Consider the following 26,115-nt stretch of genomic DNA (forward strand, 5'->3'; position numbering starts at 1 on the left):
TCACATCTGCCAGCAATTCCATTTCTAAGTATTTATCCAAAGAAAATGAAAACACTAATTTGAAAATATATATGCACCCTATGTTCATTGCAGTAGTTTACAAATAGCCAAGATATGGAATCACTACATCCATCAATAGATCAACAGATCAATGGATAAAGATGTGGCATTTATATACAATGGAATATTACTCAGCCATAAAAAGAATGACATCTTGCCATCTGGGACAACATGGATGGATACACACATACACAATGAAATATTATTCCGGAGAAAAGGAAATCCTGTCATTTGTGACAACATGGATAAGCCCTGAGGGCATTATACCATATGAAATAAGCCAGACAGAGAAAGACAAATACTTCCCAGTATCACATGGAATATTTAAGTAAGAAAAGAAGGGAGGGGAGAAGAGAAAAAAGAAGAGCAATTCACATTCTAAGAAACAGAAAGTAGGGAAGTGGTTTTCAGGACTGGGGTGGTTTTCAGGACTGGGGAGTGGGGGAAATAGGGACAGGTGGGTAAAAGTGTACAAATTTTCAGCTGTAAGATGAATAAGATCTCGGGTTCTAATGTAAAACACGGTGACTCCAGTTGATAATACTGTATTATATAACTCAAACTTCTTATGAGAATAGAAATTAAATGTCCTCACCAAAAAAGCAAAGAAAAGAAATCCCCAAGAGTTAGCAATTGCAAAAAAACTCACAACTACAGGGTAACAAAGTGTTTTAGAAACCTAAGGAAACGGATATAATGTCAATTTAAAAAAAAAAGAGTAAATATCCCAATTTATATTTGTTAAGATACATCTTAACTTTGATAGAATATGTCAAAAAATGGTAAGATCCTTCCTTCTTTTCAGGAAGAGAAACTAGGTGGCCAGTGAACTGGATGGAAAGGAAATTTTTCATTGTCCTTTTGTTCTTTTGAAAAATCTGAACCATGAGAATTTATCATCTGTTAAAAAATACAAGAGAGAAAAAAGAAAAAATAAGCATTTTCCAATTGCCCTCACGCACTATATCATACTGACAGAGACCTAACATGGGTGAAAAATGAAGTTGTAGTTACCAGACAAGATAGTTTTCTATATATGCTATATATTTTATATAAAAGAGCTGACATGACAAATCAATGTATAAGCCTGCAATTTTCAGTGCAACACAGTAGTTAAGAACCAAACAGACATGAGGTCAAATTGATCAAATCCTAGCTCTTCTACTCAGGGACTGTGTGTTCTTGGACAAATTACATAACTTCTGCTTATCTGTCTAGAAAACAAGATTAACAGTAATAGCACCTAAACCTCACAAGGCGTGGTGAGAACTGAGATAATTTACATAACATGTTTAGCACAGTGCCAAGCACATGATAAATAAGTCCATAAATGTTAGTTATGATCATCATCAGTGGGAGGCAACATAAAAGAGTAGTTAATATGAATTTGGATACTTGGACTTGAACCTTGCATTCACGTATTAGCTTTTTTATTTTTTTTAAAGATTTATTCATTTATTTGACAGATAAAGATCACAAGTAGGCAGAGAGGCAGGCAGAGAAAGAGGAGAAAGCCGACTCTCCACTGAGCAGAGAGCCCGATGCAGGGCTCAATCCCAGGACCCCGAGATCACGACCCAAGCCAAAGGCAGAGGCTCAACCCACTGAGCCACCCAGGCGCCCCTCACATATTAGCTTTAATCCTTAGGCAAATAAATTAACCTCCTTAAGTCTTGTACCTTTGCCTCACTCATTAAATGGTAATAATATTAGTACCTGCATCATGACAAACATCATATAACTTAAACAAAATATCAGATAAAAATTTGTGAATTCATTAGGCAAACACAATCTTAAGTGTTCAAAGTTAACATCCCCAATAAGATAAATCAATTACACATGGTTGTTGCAAGTACTAAATGACATGTTTACAAAACAGGTAATAACTAGCATATAATATTAATAAACAACTGCCAAAGTTCTTCACAGTTAAATAGTTTCTCTGAGGGAAAGATCTGATTTCAAATAAATAAGTTGCTTTTATTTATACCTTGTGTAACACCTGCAAACTGTCACTACATATGAGTATGTTATTGCCAGTTTGGGGTTCAGCTGAAACTATCCACAAGAGGATAAAACAAATAAATAACCTTGGCCATTATAGCATGATCCTCTCAAATGACCTAATAAGAAAAAGAGTCAAGATAATTAAAAAATTCAGATAGTATCTCTTTGGAATTTAAAGGTATTAAATAAATATCCTACTCTCTTTCAAAACAAATAGGCTGGTTTCCAGGGATTAATGAAAAAATAATCCTGACCCTATGAGAAAAAAAAAAAAAAAAGAGAGAGAGAGAGAGACAGAGACAGACAGACAATGAAAAACTAATAGGGGCTATTTTTCAGTCCCAAAACTTTTCAATATACAGCTTTAATAATATCAGTACAATTAAGCTTCTGATCTTTTTCTCAGGGTTGTCTAGACGAATGATAGGATCCTCAAATAGAACTGAAAAGGGACTTCCATTCTCAGGAAACTAGAGTACCATAAACCAAACCAAATTACTAGAAATGAAAGGAATTCTGCTGGGAAAAGACTAATAAAATGGACAGCAGCAAACCATACTGTGCGTGGGTTCTACGCTGTGACAACAAAAAGCCTCTAACACCAGAAAATTCAAAGGTTAACAAAGTATCAAGCTTTGATGACTTCACCAACTGTTTAGTATCTTGACCATGGTGGTGGATACACAAGCTCCCACAGTTACAGAATTACATAGCATTGAGTGTACACACACACACACACAAACTGGGGAAAGCAGTTTAAAATCAGTGGCTAGAAAGCATCAGTGTCAACATCCTAGTTGTGATATGCATTTGCAAAATGTAACCTTCAGTGGAAACTAGCAAAGTATAAAAAAGGATCCCTCTGTATTCTTATTAACTGCATGTGAATCTGTATTTATCTTAATACAAACTTTAATTAAAACTTTTAGGAAGAACAAATTTTCAGAATATTTGAATAAATGTACCACAGGAAAAAAATCATTTAAAAAATTTTATGTTAAATGTATTCTCAATAATATTTCCTCCCCACTACTAGATTTAATAGCTAGCTTTCCTCCTATAGGCACAACGACCAAGGAAAATAATTCCACAAAGATCCACACATATAGAACCTGAACTTATTTCAAAACAATAAACAGGGGCGCCTGGGTGGCTCAGTGGGCTGGGCCTCTGCCTTTGGCTCAGGTCATGATCTCAGGGTCCTGGAATCGAGCCCTGCATCAGGCTCTCTGTTCAGCAGGGAGCCTGCTTCCCCCTCTCCCTCTGCCTGCCTCTCTGCCTACTTATGATCTCCCTGTGTCAAATAAATAAATAAATAAATCTTAAAAAAAAAAAAAAACAATGTAACACTTTTCCAGTTCAAGAGAGGAAACACCAACTATTCACAGAGCCAGGTAAGTAATTAAAATTTATACTCCACATAATATTTATTGGGCATCTTACATGCCAGACATCAAATGGGATATGGGAGACACAGTGGAAGAGAAATAAACAACTGAACTGGTCTTTCTTGGCACTAACATTCTGTAGATCGCTCATTGAAAATAGACGTATACGTCTTCTTTACATGTGCTTTACTCTGCTTCCTCCTCCTATACCTTCCTTATCTCATTAATAAGTGTCTGGTCTTGAAGGAAGACTTATTTTCTGAGATTTTTAGAAATCCTCTGAGACACACAATGATTTGATTTAGTAGTCTATCATTCCTACTCCTTAAGTGTAAAAGTTGCAGTAAGCAAGGTTCCTTCTGCGAACTAACTTCGCAGTCAAAAACTGTCTTGCCAGAACAAGGAATGAGCAGACTAGAGTAAAATATAGTTATTAGCTTGACCTGCTCTTCCAAACTAAAGGCATGCTCACAGCAAGCTCTTCCCAGGCTCATGCCAGTTCATGCCCTTACCTACACCCTTTGGTAGTTTATATTGACCTAAACACTGTACCACTCAACCATTACATAAATACTATATAACTCTATGAGAAATGGTAAAAACAAAACCTAACTCATCTTGTATAAGAATGTGCCCAATACTGTATCAACAGCTGGACTTTATTAATTAATGGGGCAACTGGAATATTCATTACATAACAAAGGAGGACAGGTTATAAATATTTTCAGTATCATCATTAGAACAATGTCACCCACACAGTAAATTTTTAGTCATCTCTGTTGAAAATCTGGAATTGGAGACTTAAACAACCAAAAACACATAATTATATAAACCTACCTCCTGTAATCAAGAAAGACATCCCTAATTTTTTTTTAAAGATTTTATTTATTTATTTGACAGATAGAGGTCACAAGTAGGCAGAGAGGCAGGCAGAGAGGGAGGAGGAAGCAGGCTCCCCACTGAGCAGAGAGCCCAATGCGGGCCTCGATCCCAGGACCCTGGGATCATGACCTGAGCCGAAGGCAGAGGCTTTAACCCACTGAGCCACCCAGGTGCCCCAAAACATCCCTAATTAAATAAAAATATCTTCAGAGAGTCATAAGTAATAAACCTGGCATTTAGAACACGGGCATTTATTACTACAATTCCACAGACACATGCCATATGCAGGTTCCAGGGATTGGGACCTGGAGACTGGAGGGGTGGGGGGGGCGACATTATTCAGCCTATCACACTCTCTAATCAGAACACCTATAATCCCAAGAGGATGGGCCAAACTCCTTTTCTCTCTCTCTCTCTCTCTTGTCCTATAGCTTGGCTCTGGACACAAGCAGAGTAGTAGAAAGTGTGTGGCCACAGGAGGTTAACTAAAGTACCAGCCTTCTACTGAAATGGCAGCTCCAGGGAAAGGGAAAGTACTATGGATACTGAGAGGAGGGAGGAGTGCAGCAAAGTTCTTTTTGACTCCTGGGTTCACCTCTTAACAGCACACTCATGGACTGGAATTTAAACATCAGAACAAAGTCTGAGACTTAAATTCCGGATAGAGCACTGTCCAAGTTACACACTGGCCACTGGGTGGTGCACACATGAAACAGATCAAATAACACTGCACAGGCTTCGAAAACTCAACTAACTGGAACCATGACCAAAAGAAGATGGATTGGAACTTGCTGCCTAAACGATCAGTATCAATGATCTAATACAATGACTGAATACAACAAATACATCAACCTCTGCATAGGATTTAAAGAGACTCAAAAACTCATAACATAATATTAAAAATGTCTGGAATATAATCCAGAATTACTCAGCATATAAAAAACCAGGAAAAGCCTCAATTCAGTTAGGAAAAGATAATCAACAACATGAGACAGATTTTAGACCTATCAAAGACACTGGAGAAGCTATTATAAAAATGACGAAACAAATGAGGTCAAACACTCACTGCTGAATGGAAAGACAGAAAGTCTTAGTACAGAAACAGAAGGCATAAGAAAAACCATATGCAAATTTTAGAACTGAAAAATCCAGTAACATCAAAAAAAATCACTTCCCTGTATCTAGTAACGGGAAATGCAGGGAAACAAGCTCTTTTAAGAGTGGTAACTCCAGGGTGCCTGGGTGTCTCACTGGGTTAAAGCCTCTGCCTTCAGCTCAGGTCATGATCCGCGAGTCCTGGGATCAAGCCCCCCTTTGGGGGGGGTCTCTGCTCAGCGGGGAGCCTGCTTCCTCCTCTCTCTCTGCCTGCCTCTCTGACTACTTGTGACCTCTGTCTGTCAAATAAATAAAATAAAATCTTAAAAGAAAAAAAAAAACAATCATTAACACCACAGCGTTAATTATTTTAAGCAGATGGCTTTTTTCATAACCCTAGTGGTATTAAGTGAGAATGATTAGATTTCAACTTTGTCACAAACTGAGTCATCATTTTTTTTAAAAAGTGCCCATCGAGTTTGTTCTCAGTAACTACTGAATAAAGTTAACAGAAATAAAGAGTATCGACACTTAAGTCCTTACTAGTGGAAAAACAAATTGAAATGTGATTACCAAGTACAAAACAGGTCTACTGTTTCACAAGATATATTTAATAGATCTTTAAAGTGAGAAGGGTAGGTCCCTCTGCAGATCTAAATCACATTTATGTGTTAAAAACAATGTTCTTATATGAATTTTTAATAAGTATTACAACATACAAACCAAGAAAATATATATGTTGCAGTTTAAATTAAAGAAGCATTTTTAGACTTGGAATTATACTTATACAACCCTAATATGAAATATGGATTATCCTTTACATCAACATTAAGTTTAATTAATGATTATTACATTAAATTTTAAAAAATATTATTGCTAAAATACAGAAAACCTCAAATTCTTTAGAGCCCTCAAAAGGTTTGAGACTATTAAGCCATACACAAATTCCCATACACGTGCACACCACAGAATGTACGAACCACTACTGCACATTTCAGATCTACTAATATATTTAATTGGGATCCCTGAAGAGTTAGGAGATTATTTTCAAATACTCTTTTTTAAAAATTAAAAACTTACGGTGTGCCTGGGTGGCTCAGTTGGTTAAACATCTGCCTTCAGCTCAGGTCATGATCCCGGGGTGCTGGGACTGAGCCCCAAGTCTGGCTCCCTGCTCAACCAGGAATCTGCTTCTCCCTCTGTCTCTGCCCCTCCCCCACACAGGTGCGCGCGCACGCGTGCGCTCTCTCTCTCTTTCATGAATAAAATTTTTTAAAAAAATTAAATTAAAAAATTTTATTTCAGGAGCGCCTGAGTGGCTCAGTGGGTTGAGCCTCTGCCTTCGGCTCAGGTCATGATCTCAGGGTCCTGGGATCGAGCCCCGCATTGGGCTCCCTGCTCACCAGGAAGCCTGCTTCCCCTCCTCTCTCTCTCTCTCTGCCTGCTGCTCTGCCTCCTGTGATCTCTGTCTCTCCATCAAATAAATAAATAAAATCTTTTAAAAAAATTTTTTTAAATTTCAGAATACCACTATTTAGGTAAATGCAAATCAAAACCACAATGAGATACCACTTCATATCCATTAGGATGTCTCTAACCAAAACACAGATAATAACAAGGTTGGGAAGAATGTAGAGAAGCTGCAACCCTCATACACCATTAGTGGTAATGTAAAATGGTACAGCCAATTTGGAAAACAGTCTGGCAGTCCCTCAAAAGGTTAAACACAGAGTTACCATATATGACCCAGAAATTCCATCCAAAATACATATACAAAAGAAATGAAAATATATGCCCACACAAATACACAAGAATGTTCATAGCATCACTATTTATAATAGCCAAAAAGTAGAAATGGGGTGCCTGGATGGATTAGTCAGTTAAGAGTCTGCCTTCAGGGCGCGTGGGTGGCTCAGTGGGTTAAAGCCTCTGCCTTCGGGTCCGGTCATGATCTCAGGGTCCTGGGATCAGGCCCTGCATCCGGCTCTCTGCTCAGCAGGCAGCCTGCTCTCCCCTCTCTCTCTCTGCCTGCCTCTCTGCCTACTTGTGATCTCTGTCTGTCAAATAAATAAATAAAATCTTAAAAAAAAATTAATCGGTTAGAACTAAAACCCAAATATCCTAACTGAAAGGGAAATGATACATCTTGTCAATAGTCAATTTTTATATTTCAGGCTCTCTTTTCCAAGTAGTATTAGTATTCTTTCTGAAAATCCAATTAAATGTTTAACAAAGTTTTTGAGGGATAACTGAGGTACAATAAACTGCAAATGTTTTTATTAGTCCCATTATTAAATAAACTGCACATATTTGAATATACAAATGACCAGTTTTGTAATGGCATGTCATACCACTGAAACTATCGCCACAATCAAAAAAACTAGTAAACTCCAAAGTGTCCTCCTGTCCCTCTGTAATCTCTCTCCCTCTTCCTTGTGCACCACCAACACCCAGTAAGCTTCCTTTCAAGATAGAGAACTTTGCAACTTCTAGAATTTTACATGAATGGAATCATAAGCATATATTTTTACTTGGATTCTTTCACTTAGCACAGTGATTCTGAGATTCGTTCATGTTTTTGCATGTGTCAATAGATCTTCCTTTTTTTTTATATCTTCCTTTTTACTGCTGAGTCATCAAGTACAATTTTTCAAAGTAGTTAAAAGAAAATCTTCATTGTGAATACATTTTACTATATTTATGATGAACAGAACAGATATTTTTAATATGCTTCTATTTTAAAGGAAAGAATGTCATAGAAAGTCTACCCAATGAAGAGATGTATTTCAGTAGTATATCACCTCTGGAGGGAAAAAAAAGAATTAAAAACTTCAATTATCTAACTTTAGCAGCTATAAATACAGGACAAAATTTCTTTAAAGCATTCCCATGGATGGGACGTCTGGGTGACTCAGTCAGTTGTTAGGCGTCTGCCTTCGGCTCAGGTCATGATCTCAGGGTCCTACATTTTAATCTAAATACTGAATGTAGTTACTCACAGTAGTCAAAGAAGAAAGTCTTAGAAGATAGTAACAACCATATACAAGGCAAACAAAATGGTTCCATTTCTGTGACAATTTTATTAGGCAGCTCCTCAATAAAATAAACCTATATTTATTCCATCTATAGGCCTGGGGAGAAAGGGAAAAAAGATAAGAATTCAGATGTCTCCCTCTATATTCACCCAAGTTTAGCAAATACTAGTTGCTTTTCCCACCATTTAGAATTATTGTTTTTTAAAGATTTTATTTATTTTTTTGACAGACAAACAACAAGAGAGGGAACACAAGCAGGGGGAGTAGGAGAGGGAGAAACAGGCTCTCTGGTCATGTGGGGCTCAATCCCAGGACATTGGGATCATGACCTGAACTGAAGGCAGACACTTAACGACTATGCCAACCAGGCTCCCCTAGAACTATTTTTATATGAATGTTAAGATTTCTTTTCTATTTTATAAATTTTTTTAAAGAGTTTATTCATTTATTTGACAGAGAGAGACACAAGTGAGAGAGGGAACACAAGCAGGGGGAGTGGGAGAGGGAGAAGCAGGCTTCCCACTGAGCAGGGCGCCGGATGTGGGGCTTGATCCCAGGACCCCAGGATCATTACCTAAGCCAAAGGCAGACGCTTAACAACTGAGCCACCCAGGTACCCTGAATGTTATGATTTCTATAGTCAAACCTAGCTAAATCTTATCAGCTAAATTTTGGCAGAGTTTTTAACATAGTTATAAATTAAATCAACCTTATTTTACCTTTATTATGCCAATTAAGGAAGATGCTATTGGACAGATGTGTTTATCAAGACTGACTTTAACAGGATACTGATTATTTTCACCAATTACTATACCAGTCATATAGGTAGCTCAGTTAATACATCAAGGATTTGAGTGATTATGCGTAAGTTATTTTCTGTAAAAGTATTTTTTAGTTCTACTATAAGTAACTTCTCTGACATCTGTAATACAATTTACAACATTCGTAATTCACACAATGTACTTGATATAATGCTTTATGTAAGAAGTTCACTAATTCCATTATGCTTAATGACATGTCAGTTCTATAAACTGCCTTTTTTTTTAATATTTATTTATTTATTTGAGAGAGAGAGTGAGAGAGAGATGGAGAGCAAGCACGTGCACACACACAAGCTGATGCGTACTGGGAGAGAAAGAGAATCCACAAGAGACTCCCCACTGCAACCTCAATCCCAAGGTCCTGAAATCATGACCTGAGTCAAAATCAAGAATTGGACACTCAACTGAATAAGCCACCCAGGCACTCCTATAAACTATTTCTCAATAGTTTATGAAGCTATTTAAAAATCACTCTAGGATAAAACTTAGCAGTTAAGAACCATAAAGACATAAAAAAATTTTTTTAATTAAAAAAAAAGAACCATAAAGACAATAATGCATTTTGTTAAAGTCCATACATAATTTTACAAGTGGGTAGAATATTCTGTTAATATTTTCACCTAATAGAATCCTTGGTATTTTATCTGTCTAGTCTTTCAAAGAGAAATACTGAAAAACCATGAAACTTATGAACTAGCATAAATATTACACTGAGAACAAAAAGCGATGCAGTTAAAATCAAGTTTAGTGAACGTTTTACAGATTCTGCTTACAGAGAAAGATTTTAAACCAGTATCCTGCCTAGTGTTCTCCTGTCAGTTTACAATGTCAAGATCAGGATTGACAGTAACAAATGTTACAGTTAGCTACTCTTCTCTGGCTGATATAAGCAATTATTTTGGATATCACAACAGTCAATGATCTGTAGCATCAAGCACTAACAATCAATGACTAGAGTTGTCAAGAAAGTTGTTAGCCATCATTCTAGTAAATCCAACATAAAGGAATGTACTAAGTAATACAGATCAACTAACATCAAAGCAAATACTAATCATAATTTTGTGGTCAGTCCCCCTAAACCTTGACTATATAGTAACTACATGTCCCCAGTCCCAAGGGGCATCTAAATGAATATGAACACTTCAGTGGAAATTTACCACCACCAGTGGAAAACTACCTACTAATCAACTGTTTTTACATGTTGATCACTATCTCTGTAAACACTTTGGGCTCTAAGATTGCTTTCACTTAACATGTGTATTTTCCTCTAATTTGGGAAAGGTTAAATGTTCAAAGATTGCAAAAATTAGCAAAGCTAACTGACTTCACAAATATTGGTTTTCTGGTCATTCTTTTTTTTTTTTTTTTAAGATTTTTAAAATTTATTTAACAGAGGGAAAGATCACAAGTAGGCAGAGAGGAGGCAGAGAGAGAGAGAGGGGGAAGCAGGCTCCCTGCCAAGCAGAGAGCCCATTGTGGGGCTCGATCCCAGGACCCCGACATCATGACCTAAGCCAAAGGCAGAGGCTTAACCCACTGAGGCACCCAGGTGCCCCTGGTCATTCTTGTAATAGGATTTTGCAGAATAATATAATATTTACATATATATGTATATATTATATTATATATGTATATAAGTATATATTATATTATATATATATATAACTACTTTTTAAAAAGCATTAATAAATGCTCATTACGTTTACACTATATGCACAGCACTCTGGGGCATATTTTTTAAAAGTCATGAAGTCTGATCATCAAGAACTGCAACTTAGTTCAGAGACAAGATTTAAATGAATAATTAGAGAACAAGCCATCACTTCATAAAATGTTGTGCTACATAGCAGAGGCAGGCTTTAGTACCTGTAAGGAATGGGAGAAAAACAATGTGAGCTGAAACTGTCAGCGGCAGCTGTAAAGAGAAAGGTAGAACGGCATAGAACGGTACTACTATATTCACCAGTCATCCAGAATTGAAATCAATCCTGAGATAGAGATTTAAGAATTTTTCGTTTTTAAAAAAAAAAAAAAAAAAACAGTTAATGAGTAGCTACTACAAATTCACTTGCCTAGCAGATTTTGTAAATGGTGAAAACTACTTTTAAGTGAATGTAAAAATAACAGGAAGTGATTACAAATTAATACTACACGGAAATATTATGTTATTAGAATTTCTTTGGGAGGACAGAAGTTGTGGGATGGGTGGCACCCAAAAGCAGCACTGTATTATTAAGAGTTAGTGGCCTTGGTTCAGAAAAGGCCAATTTCAAGTATTACACATTTTTCATTTACTTACCCCATACTTCATTTGACTTGGTTATCTCAGTGCCCTCAAATTCTATTCATCTGATACTCTATTCAAATAATACATGGTTACTATTACAAGCAAGATCAGAATTGCATCAAAATATAAATTACACTGATCTATTCTAGAAACAATGAGACAAATGAAATCAATGTTTAAATTCCAAAAATTGTAAACTGTCATGAGTTTTTATTCCTTATCCAAAATGTCTTAGAATTTATCACAGTAAGTCTTCAGACAAAGTTAAAAAAAAAAAAAATGAGAGTTCAGTTCAATCCCAAATAAATCTTTCTTTTACTCTAAAAATATACAGCTACTCTCTTCTAGAAAATAATTTAGAAACTCGCACTGCTTCTTAATTAACATATTAAGGACTAAAGTTACTTTTTAAGTTCATCATCCTTTTCCCCTAAGATTCCAAAAATACCTCCCCCTTACTTTTCAAATATATGTTATTACTTTTACTTTAAAGGAAAACACTGATTAACTAGGGAATGAAGTTCTCTCTTTATCCACAATTGGCAGCTGAAACGGCTCCTGTGGCTTTTCGTATAGAGATACTGGCATTAAAGTAATGCAGTTGTGCCTCAAAATATTAATTTCAGAATCTCACCAAGAGTGGGTGACCCCCTTCACCCAAATTTAAGGCTAAAGCTCTCCACAGGATTTTAAGAAAGGTCTCACAAGGCCATCTCTTTATTTATAAATCCAATCATTTAATTTATTTCCCTGAAGCTGTAGAATGCAGACCTCCATTCTGAGTCTACCTACGCATTAAAACTAAATTCAAGCTTCAAAACTACCTGTGTAGACCTATAACTTCCATTTTATTTAAAATGTAGCATTTCTCCTTCAAAAAATAATTTTGTCTCTGCAACTATGAACTACACTAATAAATTCTCTCCCATTCCCAAACACACACAAAAGCTGGTAAAGTCTATCTACTGACCTATCTTTGAGAGACGGCTAAAATAAAACACAAGCTGAATGTTGAAACTGCTCCAAAACTGAGCTTAAATGAGGTTCACTCATCCTTTTGAGACTACGGTATGAGAAACTATAAGGACTTCCTTTCCTGAGAAAAGACCAGAGATTAATTAAAGATAAAAGTATCTATTAGCTCCTTATCATACTTCACAATTTACACAATATCCACACGCTATTAGTACCCATCCTCACTTAAAATAAGCCTATGTCAGTAAATAATATGGCAAAAAAGGCTAATATCATCACTAACAGCATTTACAGAATTCATGCGTTTTAACACTATCGCAAAAAGGTTAATATCATCACTAAAAGCATTTACAGAATTCATGCGTTTTAGCACAGTGCTAGATTTTACACAAAAAAGTGTCAACTACAATGGAACTGAAACTTGAAATTATCATTGTGGACTTTACAATTTAACATTAAGATCGTTCTTGTAAAATAATAGTTTAATTATTCTAGCCAGTGAAGACTCTTAACAGAGAGTCCAAAGGACAGAGCAGGATTCCTGAAGCAGTTTTGGGTGAAATCAAATTTATGAGAGATTCACATAAAGATGATGTTGCACGGAGTTCCACTTCTACCTTCGATGTAAAGTATCTTCAAGAGTGTTATTTCTAACTTAAAAACCAGAAAAAGACAAATAAACTATCATATTACAATATTTCTTGAGCCTGTCAGAGGCAATGAAGTAGCCTGACATCCCAGGAAGGACAGATTCCTCCAAAACACGAGACGCATGAATTGCCTCTCCAACAGTAGAACACAGGAAGAAAATGCAGCTGCTACACATGTGAGTAAGAAAAAAATCAACCAGAATTTTAACAAGTCTATTTTCTGTTTCTATAGAGTTGGCTATTCTAACCATTTCATAAAACTGGGTTAAAAAATGGGTCTTCTGTGATTGACTTCTTTGACTTAGCATGTTTGTCCATGCACATATCAAAAAACTTCATTCCTTTTATTAACAAACAATATTCTGTTGTATGGATTTACTACATTTTGTTCAGCCAATAGACATCTGAGCTGTACAACGAAACTTATAAAGCATTTAAAAAAATTAAAAATTAAATACAAAAACTTCCTAATTTCGTAAGTCAGAAAACTTAAAATATTGTTAAAATGGTAATACTCCCCAAACCAATTTACAGATTCTATGCATCCCCTATCAAAATCCCAGGTGCCTTTTTTTGCATAAATTGACAAGATGATCCTAAAATTCATATGTGAATACAAAGGACCTAGAATAGACACAACTTGGAAAAGAAGATTAAAGTTGGAAGTTAGAAGAATAACGTGTTTTGGGGGCACCTGGGTGGCTCAGTCAGTAAAGCACCTGAGTTTGGCTCAGGTCACGATCTCAGGGTCTCAGGGGATGGAGCCCTGCACTGGGCTCCCTGCTTGTCCTTCTGCTCCCCCCTCACTCATGCTTGAGAGCGTGGTGTGCCCGCTCGCTCTCTGTCTAGTAAAAAAATTAAATCTTAAAAAAAAAACAAAAAAACGTGTTTTGACTTCAAATCTTCTACAAAACTAGAGTAATCAAGAAAACGTGATACTGATTCAAGGAGAGACACAAATATCAATGGAAAAGAACTGAGAGCAAGAAATAAAACTTTATGTTTATGGTCAACTGATTTTCAACAATTAACAACAGTGACAAGACAATTCAATGGGGAAAGAACAGTCTTTTTAACAAATAGTACAAAAGCTGGAGAACTACTTGCAGAAGAATGAAGTTGGACTCCTTATCCCATACATAAAATTAATACAAAATGGAAGAAACCTAAATTTAAGAGCTAAAACTCTTAGAGGAAAAACAGAAAAATAAATCTTTATGACCTTGGGTTATGCAATGATTTTTTTTTCTTTTTTTTGGGAGGGAGGGGCCATGATTTCTTAGATACAATACCTAAAACACAATGATAAAAGGAAAAATAGGTAAGCTGGACTTCACCAAAATTTAAACGTTTTGTGTTACAAAGGGTACCATCTAGAGAGTGAAAAGACAACCTACAAAATGGGAGGGTATATGTGCAAATCATGTATCTTATAAGAGACTTGTATCTAAAATATATAAAAAACTCTTATAACTCAATGTATACATGTAAATCTTTATATATGATCCAGAAAGATAAGTGAGATATTCTGACTTAATTTTTTCCCAGTACCATGAATTATATTCAGTCTGACAGTTTTGACTTTAAGAAAGGAGGTGAAGGGAGACAAAGGCTGAAGGTATTATATATTTGAATTTGGAATATTTTAATTATTATGGACTCAGAGGACCCTTTCTCATCTGCCAATTTGTATTATCTCATACACTGTTAGTTATATCCTAAAATAAAATAAATTCCAGAATTTTATATACAAGCATTTAAGACAAAAAGATTGAAAGAAACAGGCAAAAGAACTCACACTGAAAAAAGAAGACCCAATATAGTATTAAGAAAAAAAGTTAACTTTGTCATAAATCCAAAACAATGGCAGAGGTACATAATTTTACAAAAAAATACATTAAGGAGAATTAATGCAACATATATATCCCCACCCAAAAAAAAGATAAAATTTAGAAATGTAAACTCTGTATTATGTAAACCACAGGTTTGAAAGCATACAACCCACGTTAGAAATAGAAACTGTCACTATGGGGCGCCTGGGTGGCTCAGTGGGTTAAGCCTGTCTTTGGCTCAGGTCATGATCTGGGGATCCTGGGATCAAGCTCTCTACTCAGCAGGGAGCACGCTTCTCTCTCTCTGCCTGCCTCTCTGCCTACTTGTGATCTCTGTCTGTCAAATAAATAAATAAAATCTTTAAAAAAAAAAAAAAAGAAAAAAAAACACCTGTCACTAATTAAGAATGGTGATTTATGGGGGTACCTGGGTGGCTCAGTTGTTAAGTGTTTGCCTTTGTTAAGTGTCTGTCCTGGGATAGAGCCCCGCATCAGGCTTCCTGCTCAGAGGAAGCCTGCTTCTACCTCTCTCACTCCCCCTGCTTATATTCCCTCTCTTACTGTCTCTCTCTCTCTCTATGTCAAATAAATGAGAATCTTAAAAAAAAAAAAAAAAAAAAAAGAATGGTGAATTATGGTTCTTTATAATATACTAAGCTTTAATTCCTATAATTTTCAGTGTTTAAATTAACGTTTTCAACGTTTTATTCTCATTGCACATTTGGAAAGACAAAATGCATGTGTATGTAGCTATAAAATAGTTAACTTACTATTTTTAGAAAGGGTATATTTATATCAACTTAGGACATCTTATCTCTACCTAAAATTTTTAGTAGAAATTAAATGTCTTTATAGGTTCCAATAAGCTAGTGTTTCATTTAAAACATTTAATTTTATAGAATTAATTTAATGAGGATTTGCTCTATGGAAAGGTTTTAACACAAAATTTTAAAAACATACTCCTAACATAAAATATATATGTCAGAATAATGAAGTTTATATGAATAAGAAGTCAGTCATACAAATGGTCCCATGGTTACAATCAGTGGCTTCTGAAGCTCAGAAGAATAAAAACAGCAGAACTGTAGATCCATGTTACTCCCATTTGGCCTTGAAAAACACAGTCATACTGAAATCTAAAATAAGACCTGTTTACCTACTCAGGAAGAAAAATAACCGTAGGGAAGATTACACATGTTAAGACCAGAAAGCTCCTCAAGAACTCAGGCTGGTGGACAACCATCTCAAAGGAAAACCGAGAATACAAAGATTACCTCAGCAACTTTTGGAGGCACTCCATCCCCAAGCACTTCCCTGATGAAGCAGTGCTGGCCCATATAGTATGAGAGTCCACAGGTCCGCTTAAAGGCATCTTTCAGTCGTTTTAGCTCTACATCAGTAACTGCAATTCAGAAATTGAAGAGGGTAAGAAACCAGAAGAGAAAAGAATTCTCTCAAAAGCTTCATTTTTTTTAAAGTAAGAGTTGGCAAGGATGTGGAGAAAGGGAACCCCTGTGCATTGCTGGTGGGAATGTAAATTGGTGTAGCCACAATGGAACATTTCGGAAGTTCCTCAAAAAATTAAAAACAGAAATACCGTATGATTCAGCAGTCTACTTCTGAGTGTTTCCCCTCACACACACACTTCTCAGTATCCAAAGAAAACAAAAACACTAATTTCAAAAGACAGATGCACCCCTATGTTCACTGCAGCATTATGTACAAGAGCCAAATTTTGGAAGCAACCTAAATTTATTTTATTAATAAAAATAAATGGGTATGGGGTGCCTGGATGGCTCAGTTAAGTGGCTGACTCTTTATTTCAGCTCATGTCATGATCTTGGGGTCCTGAGACCAAGCCTCGTGTCGCGCTCTGTGCTCAGCATAGAACCTGCTGGAGAGTCTCTCTCTCCGTCTCTGCCTCTCCCCCAACTCACACTCACGTGCCTGCACTCTCTCTCTCTCTCTCTCAAATGAAGAAATAAAATCTTTTAAAAGCAGATAAATGGATAAAGATAAGAGGTGTGTTTGTGTGTATGTGTATACATATATCTACACATATACACATGCATATATATGCAATACAGAATATTACTCAGCCATGAAAAAGAACAAAATCTTGCCATTTGCAACAATTTGGATGGACGTCTAGGGTATTTATTCTAAGCAAAATAAGTCTGACAGAGAAAGACAAATACTGTAGGATTTCACTTATATGTGGAATCCAAAAAAACAAAACAAACAAAACAGAAACAGACTCATAAATACAAAGAACAAACTGGTGGTTGCCAGAGAGACAGATGAGGGGATGGATAAAACAGGTGAAGGGGATAAAGAGGTACAATCTTCCAGCTATAAAATAATTAAGTCATGGGGATATAAAGAGCAGCACTGGGAATACAGTTAATAATACTGTATTAACATTGTATAACAAGCACTCATAATGTATATAAATGTATATCCCAATCACTGGGATATAAAATGATAATCTCATAAACTGTTGGTTGCAGATCATTTGAAGAACTATTTAGTAGTATGTTTAAAAAATAGCAGACTATTGACTAATGAATTTATTCATTTATAACATGAGAAAATGTATGTAATAAACTTTTTAAAGCACTTATAAAAAGCAAGTGATGTCTATCAACACAAGACAGACTAAGTTACTGTATATACTAGAAATAGAATATTAGACACTAAAATACTGCCACAGATCTGTACTTACTGAAAATAAACAGCAGTTTTATTTATTCAAAATAAACCGACTAACAATTGGCTCATACGTAGACAAGGAGTACATACATAAAAGTATTCGCTTTTGTACAACTGAAATTTTGAAAACCTTAAAAATGAGAATTTAGGAGGACTGCAATCCCAGCTGAGTCACTCCTTATCCCTGGAACCTTCTGTAAGGTGGCAGTTTGAAAAGTATGTACCTTACTGGGTGGCTGGGAGAATTCTGTTCACTAATGCGAACTGCTCAGAACAGTGCCTGAGTTATAGAAAGCCATCTAAATGTTATTTATTGTGGCTGTCATTATCATATATGTGTGATGAGAATAGCCTCCTATAACTGCTGTGAGAATAACATGAAATAAAATGAAATTATACCATAATACTTCCAATACTCTTTCTAACAGCTTCACATACTTTTATTTAAACTAAAGTGCCTAATGAATATAAAGCATGTAATAGGTGAGGTTTACTACACCCAGACATTCAATAAATGGTACCTATTTTAAAAATTAAATAACAAAAAAATAAAAATTTAGGCAGATGAAAAATAGACTAGGATCAAGCTTAGTAAAATTTTAAAGTAGGAAAACATAACATTAATGTAGTTATTTTAGTTTTAGAAAGAAAAAACAACTTCAGGTAAAAAATGGAAAACTAAACACATTTTTTAAAAATTTATTTATTCAAGAGAGGGAGAGTATAAACAAGGGGAGCAGGAGGCAGAGGAAGCCACAGGCTCCCCGCTGAGCAGGGCGCCTGACACATGGCTCGATCCCAGAACCCTGGGATCATGACCTGAGCCAAAGGCAAATGCTTAACTGAGCCAAAGGCAGATGCTTAATCAACTGAGGCACCCACGCATCCGGGAACGCATTTTTTAAAAAATCTCTTCTCAGGTGCAGCTGTGTGGTTCAGTCAATTTACTGTCTAACTCTTGATTTCAGCTCAGGTCGTGACCTCAGGGTCATGAGAGCGAGCCCCATGTGGGGCTCCATGCTCAGTGAGGAGTCTGCCTGGGATTCTCTCCCTCTCCTTCTGCCCCTCCCCCTGCTCACACTAGTGCTCTTTCTCTCAAATAAATAAAATCTTTTTTTAAAAAAATCTCTTTGTCTCTCTAGACTTCACTAAAACTACAGCAAGAATAAAAGGATATAAATTCACAAGGACAAAGGGAAGAGAAAAGTGAGGACCTAAGAGTCAAATTTTTCTGTGACCATCAAGTGTTTGGAGGAGTGGTGACCGATCTATGCAGACCAAAGACCTGAAACCTAAGCACTAGCAGTTGAGAAACATGAACAAGAAACAAACTAATTTACCTATTTTTACCCTATTCAGAGCACCCCAAAAAAAAGGCTCAGGAACTGATGGTACCAATTACCACCAAAGGCAGGAGTGGGAGGGGTAGGTGGTAATAGGCAGGTATAAAGAGAGACTGACTGGTTGAAAGTCTGTATGAAAAGTGGTTAGAGGGACGCCTGGGTGGCTCAGTTGGGTTAAGCAGCTGCCTTCAGCTCAGGTCATGATCCCAGCGTCCTGGGATCCAGTCCCACATCAGGCTCCTTGCTCAACAGGGAGCCTGCTTCTCCCTTTGCCTGCCTGTGCTCGCTTTCTCGCTCTCCCTCTCTCTGACAAATAAATAAATAAAATCTTTAAAAAAAAAAAAAAAAAAGGGAAAGAAGTGGTTAGACCAGACCCTCAGGTCTAACCTTGAAGCATGACGTAGTCAGGCACAAGCCACAACTTTCACACAAACCTTTTAGATACAGATATATATATTAAAAGACCAGAGATACATTCTCCAAAGCATCTGAGGTAGAAAGGCCCCATACATGGAAACAGCAGGTTTACCTGAGAGCTGTAAGAATAATAAGGAATGAAAAAAAGGTAAAGATTTAAGTGAGCATCTGTATTCCTTGACCTACTGAGACATAGATATCACGTAGGCAGAATAAATAGGATTCTTCCCCAAAGAAAAGTAAATGATAGCAGAACATATGCTTACTGCTACTGACATGGAGTGAGAGGAGACTCTATTCCCTCCTTAGAAATGGCTGGGTTCCCAACTAATTACCCAACAGGAAAATCCCACAAGTCAAGTGACAAATTCAAACACATCAGTCATCCAGTCAATCTGTTTAATGTACACTTTTAAAAATAAATGGGCAGTTTGGCAGTTCTTACAAACTTAAGCATATACTTACTTATCCTATAACCCAGCAATTCTACTCCTTGTTATTTACCCAAGAGAAATGAAAATACTGTACAAAAATGTACACAGAAGTTGTATTAATAATAGCCAAAACACTAGAAACAACTCCTTTGTCCATACACAGGTGAATAAATGCGGTATATCCATACAATGGAGTAGTATTCTGCAATAAAAATTAAGAAACTGATTCACGCAACATAAATGAGTCTCAAAAGTGATACTGAACAAAACAAACTAGGCACAAAAGAACATACTATATGACATTATATGAAAGTCTTTTTTTTTTTCTTAAAGATTTTATTTAGTTGACAGAGATCACAAGTAGGCAGAGAGGCAGGCAGAGAGAGAGAGGAAGGGAAGCAGGTTCCCCACTGAGCAGAGAGCCAGATGTGGAGCCCGATCCCAGGACCCAGAGATCAAGACCCAAGCCTAAGACAGAGCCTTTAACCCATTGAGCCACCCAGGCACCCCATTATATGAAAGTCTTAAAGAGGCAAAACTAACTATGGTGGCAAAGACAGTGACTGACCAGTGGTGGAGTAAAGGGTGTGTGGGTAGAAATGTAGGGAACAGACCGCAAAGAGGTAGGAGGGAACTCTTCTGAGGTGATGGAAATGTTTTATACATTTGCCTGGTGTGCTGATTACACAAGAGAATACATTTGTCAAAACTAATTAAACTGAGTACTTAAAATCTGTGCATTTTATTGTATGTAAGTTACATTTCAATAGAATGGACCTTTAAAAAAGTGAATAAGCAGTCAAAGAACACCAAATATTGAGGAAGATACCAACAAGGAAGGTACCAAAACAAACAAGGGTAGTTAGTGGAGATAACAGAAATAATGAAGAAAGAAGAAAAAAACAATACTAAAGCCTCCAAATATTCTTAGAGAAGGATAAAAGGAAAATTACATCCAAATAAGCACTATAAAATATAGTAATGAGAAAATAACAATAATCTCTTGGACCCCCTTCCCAGTAGCTGTAAGAGAATGTTCCTCATCAAAATAAGGGGATAAACAAAAGAAAAGGGACCTGGAAAACACTGACTCCAGCATGAGAGAGGTAAAGGATGGCTGATTATGATATGACACCCCAGGATGACAACTACACAGTAGGCCTAGAGGATAGGACTAGATTAGAAATGAAGAAGGGTTCCAGAAAAAAAAGAAAGAGAGCAGGACGGTCCAAGTGATACATCTGACCACAGTGGGAACAGCTTTAAGAGGTATTTCACCCTCAAAAAATAAATCTCAAGCATGTTTTACTTTAGGTTTCTCTTAACCTAAAAAAGAGAAGAGAAGCCTTTCAAAGTACAGTTGACCCTTCAACAATACAGGCTTGAACTGCATGGGACCACTTATACGTGGACTTTTTTTTTCAATAAAGACATTGAAAAATATTTTAGAGATTTGTAATTTGAAAAAATCAGATGAACTGTACAGCCTAGAAATATCAAAGAAAATTGAAAGGTATGTCATGAATGCATGAAATATATGTAGATACTTGTCTACTTTACCATTTACTACCATAAAATATACAAAATTAGAAAAAGTTAAAATTTATCAAAACTTACACACACTTACAGACCATACTTGGTGCCATTCTGAGAGAAATGCATACAAATGTAAAAATGCAGTATTAAATCATAACTGCATAAAATTAACTGTAGTACATACTGTACAACTGTTAATAATTTTGTCGCCACCTCCTGTTGCTATTATAGTGAGCTCAAGTGTCAGAACATCTGCTTAAAATACCATGTGGTGCTAATCATTTCTTTGTGAATAGTTAATCTCTCTAGTAAATTGTGTATCACAGTAAAAAGTGATCTCTCGTGGTACTCATGTATTTTTCATCACGTTTAGTGCAAAACCCTAAGCCTTGAATATCACCAGGGGGCCCACAGGAAGTACCGCTAGTGAGGCTGGAAGTGCTCCCAAGAAAGAGAAAAGTCATACCATTTTAAGAAAAAGCTGAATTGCCTGATATGTACCACAGAGTGAGGTCTGCAGCTGCGGCTGCCCACTATTTGAAGATAAATGAATCCACTGTAAGGATCATTATTTTAAAAGGCTGGGTGGGGGGTAGATTCGTGAAGCCTCACCACATCTGTGCCAGCAGGAGTGAAAACCTTTTATACTTTTTGTGAAATACCTTTTTATCTCGTACTGAAAATGCAGCTTTTATGTGGGTGCGGGTTGTTAATAAGAAAGGCGTACCTGTAGACTCTAACATGATTCAAGAAAAATCAAAGTCACCAGATGACAACTTATGGCAAAAGGAAGATGAAGGATCTAGTCAAGCTGAAGAATTTAATCCCAGCAAAGGATGGTTTGAAAAAAGAGGTCTGCCTTAAAACATGTCAACAAGGGAACGCCTGGGTGGCTCAGTGGGTTAAGCCTCTGCCTAGGGCTCAGGTCATGATCTCAGGGTCCTGGGATCGAACCCTGCATCAGGCCCTCTGCTTGGCAGGGAGCCTGCTTCTCTCTCTCTGCCTGCCTCTCTGCCTACGTGTGGTCTCTTTCTATCAAAGAAATAAATAAAATCTTAAAAAAAAAAAAATGTCAACAAGAAAAGCAGTTTCTGCTGACCAAGAGGCAGCAGATGAATTCCCAGATGCCATTTAGAAAATCACTGAAGAGAAGGATATCTGCCGAGCAAGTTTTTAATGCAGATCTAAGTGTCCTATTATGGGGAGGCAGGGGCACACAGGGAGGGTAGAATGCCGCAAAGAACATTTATTGGTAAGGAGGAGAAGCAAGCACCGGGATTTAAGATAGGAAGAGAAAAGCTAATTCTACTGTTTTGTACAATGCACTTGGGTTCATGATGCACTTGGGTTCATGGTCAGGGCTGCCCTTATCTCTAAAGTTGCTAACACCTGATGCTTGAAGGAAAAAGATAACCATCAGTCATTGGGCTGTACAACAAAGTCTCTCCACAACAAGAACCCACCCGTTCTGTCCCTATAGTCAGAAGTATCTTGCCAGTAAGGGTCTACTTTTTAAAGTTCTTTTGATTCTCATCCTTATTAAATTTTGAACACTGGACCCTGTGGCCAGGATTGGTATTGTTGCTGCTCCTGACAACACTACTGCCACTCAAACCACCTATGCCAAATGCTTCTGCACAGTTCCAGCCTCTGTATCACCAGGTCCTGAGTCAGAGTCTGGCATGTGGTCAGCTGAGTGGTGGAGCCATAAGGAGTCATGTCCACCTGCAAGAATATCAGGGAAATTGGGTCTTCCCCTCTAATGGATAGAGGTGGTCTCCACCCCAATCAAGACCCTTTAAAAAAAAAAAAAGTCTTTAAGTGTGAAATCCCTTTACACAGGAAGAGGGGTACAAATTCTTGGGGTGGACGCTGTGATTGAGGAATGGAAGAACAGTAACAAATTTCAATTTTTGGAGCAGTGATCTCAGACTAGAACTTTATTGGTACATCGTAGGCACTCAGATTTGCTTAAATGAGTGACTAGTAAATCACATTTTTCAAATGAAAAAATACTTCTGATATTGAACAATGCCCCTGGATGCCCAGAACCCTATGAGTACAACACCAAAGGTGTAAAAGTGATCTACCTGCCCCCAAACACAATGTCTCTAGTTCAACCTCTGTATAAGGGGGTCAGGTCATAAGAAGTCATAAAGCTCATTACATGTGGTATTCTTTGGAAAGAATTGTCAATGCTATGGAAGAGAACATATTAGAGAGAACCTCATGAAGGTCTGGAAAGAATACACCACTGAAGATGCCACCACTGTTATAGAAAAAGCAGCAAAAGCCATCAAAGCCTGAAACAATAAAATCTGGCTGGAGAAAACTGTGTCCAAATGTTACAGGTACCTTCACAAGATTTACAAAAGAGCCAATCAAGGAAACCATGAAAGAGATTGTAGATATGGAAAAAAAAAAAAAAAAGTGGGGAATAAAGAGTTTCAAGATAGGGATCTTGGAAAAATTCAAGAACAAATAGACACCACACTAGAAGCACCAGAAGGCAGAACTTGACAGAGACAATACAATGGGGATACGTGTTTCCAAACCAGTGCCAGATGATGAGAAACAAGATATAAAAGAAGCAGTGCCAGAAAATAAATTGACATTAGACAATTTAGCAGAAGGATTTCAATTAGTCAAGACTATTTTGAATTCTTTTATGACCTGGACCCTCCTATGATACAGGCACTAAAACTAAAGCAAATAGTGGAAGAAGGATTGGTACCGTTATCATGCTGACATCTCTATATGATGCTTTAAAAAAACGAAAAAGCAAAAAAAATCGGGCAGAAATTACAATGTATTTCCATAAAGTTCTACCAAGTGTGCCTGCCTCTTATGCTTTCTCTACCACTTCCTCCACATCCTCTGCCTTTACCACCCCTGAGACAGCAAGACAACCCCTCCTCTTCCTCCTCCTCAGCCAACTCAATATGAAGACAATGAGGAAGACCTTTATGATAATCTACTTTTACTTAATGAATAGTAAGTAACTGTCAGTCAAAGTTAAAAAGCTTATCTTGTGTATGTGTGTTTCTTTGTATGAAAATCTAGTAACTGTATGGCAAGAACGGAGATGTTTTTGTCATCATCATCTAACTATTCATCATGTAGAACACCGTGTACAAAACTCATATGGAAGTGGATAGCCTATCTTTATGTATGCATGACGTGAACTATATTTCTTTTAATTTTTTTTATTAACATATAATGTATTACTTGCCCCAAGGGTATAGGTCTGTGAATCGTCAGGCTCACACACTTCACAGCACTCACCATAGTGAACGGTATTTCATATAAAATCATTAATGTGTTAGTTTTTACTGTTTTTATGACTTTTCTTTAAAAGAAGTATGTTATTGATACAGTATGCCTCTCTCATAATTGGAGACACTGCATTATCAGACTATGATCACAGGTTATGTTTTTTAATGTGACAATGAGTTATGAAAAGGACTATAATAATGGATGCCATGAAAACTGTATAATGATTCATTCATTAGAATAGCTTCATTAGTTTAAGCTACTATGAAGCAAATGGATCAATAACACCAGGTTACCATAAAGCAATCATATTGCTGCTTCTTCATTATCAATGTATGAATTGTTAAGCCTGTAAATATGAATTTCTTTTTCACATTATCTTTTCATTTTTGATGCCTAGTGTTAGTAATACATATAACATCTACAATGTTTTGTATTATACACAATAATATTAATGTAGGTACTCACAGTAGATTCATCTTGTAAACATATGACACAAACTTAAAATATCAATAAAAACAGTACAGTGCTGTAAATGTTATTTCCTCTTTCTGGTGATTTTTTTTTTTTTTTAAGATTTTATTTATTTATTTGACAGACAGAGATCACAAGTAGGCAGAGAGGCAGGCAGAGAGAGAGAGAAGGGGAAGCAAGCTCCCCGCTGAGCAGAGAGTCCAATGCGGGGCTCCATCCCAGGAGCCTGGGATCATGACCTGAGCCGAAGGCAGAGGCTTTAACCCACTGAGCCACCCAGGCGCCCCCCCTGGTGATTCTTAATAATTTTTTCTCTAGGTTACTTTAAGAATACAATATATAACACATATAACGTGCAAGATATGTGTTAATTTACTGTTTATGTAATCAGTAAAGCTTCCAGTCAACAGCAGGCTTTTGTTAAGATTTTGTGGAATCAAGAGCACCTGGCTGGCTCAGTGGATACAGTATGTGATTCTTGATCTCGGGGTTATGAGTTCAAGCCTCACATTGGGCAGAGATTACTTTAAAAAATCTTTTTCAGTAATCACAAGTTTTATGTGAATTTCTGACTGCCCAGGGGGTCAGTGCCCATATCCCCCAAGAGTCAAGGGTCAACCGTACACCTGTAACATTCTGTCATGAGAGTTAAGAAACCATCCAGAATCGGGGCGCCTGGGTGGCTCAGTGGGTTAAAGCCTCTGCCTTCGGCTCGGGTCATGATCCCAGGGTCCTGGGATCGAGCCCCACATCGGGCTCTCTGCTCTGCAGGGAGCCTGCTTCCTCCTCTCTCTCTCTCTCTCTCTGCCTGCCTCTCTGCCTACTTGTGATCTCTGTCTGTCAAATAAATAAATAAAATCTTTAAAAAAAAAAAAAAAAAAGAAACCATCCAGA

General features: G+C 36.9%; 1 protein-coding gene across 2 annotated transcripts in view; it reads right to left on the bottom strand.

Moving 5' to 3' along the window:
- USP32 (ubiquitin specific peptidase 32) overlaps positions 1–26,115 on the bottom strand; it is a 205,505-nt gene that overhangs the window by 122,672 nt on the left and 56,718 nt on the right. For both annotated transcript variants that reach the window (XM_032871855.1, XM_032871854.1), the window contains exon 2: positions 16,307–16,434. In XM_032871855.1, coding sequence (XP_032727746.1) covers positions 16,307–16,434 — 128 coding nt within the window. The remainder of the gene's footprint in view (positions 1–16,306; positions 16,435–26,115) is intronic.

This window comes from Lontra canadensis, unplaced genomic scaffold, assembly GCF_010015895.1.
Source record: "Lontra canadensis isolate GAN:19392208 unplaced genomic scaffold, GSC_riverotter_1.0 scaffold43, whole genome shotgun sequence".
NCBI lineage: Eukaryota > Metazoa > Chordata > Mammalia > Carnivora > Mustelidae > Lontra > Lontra canadensis.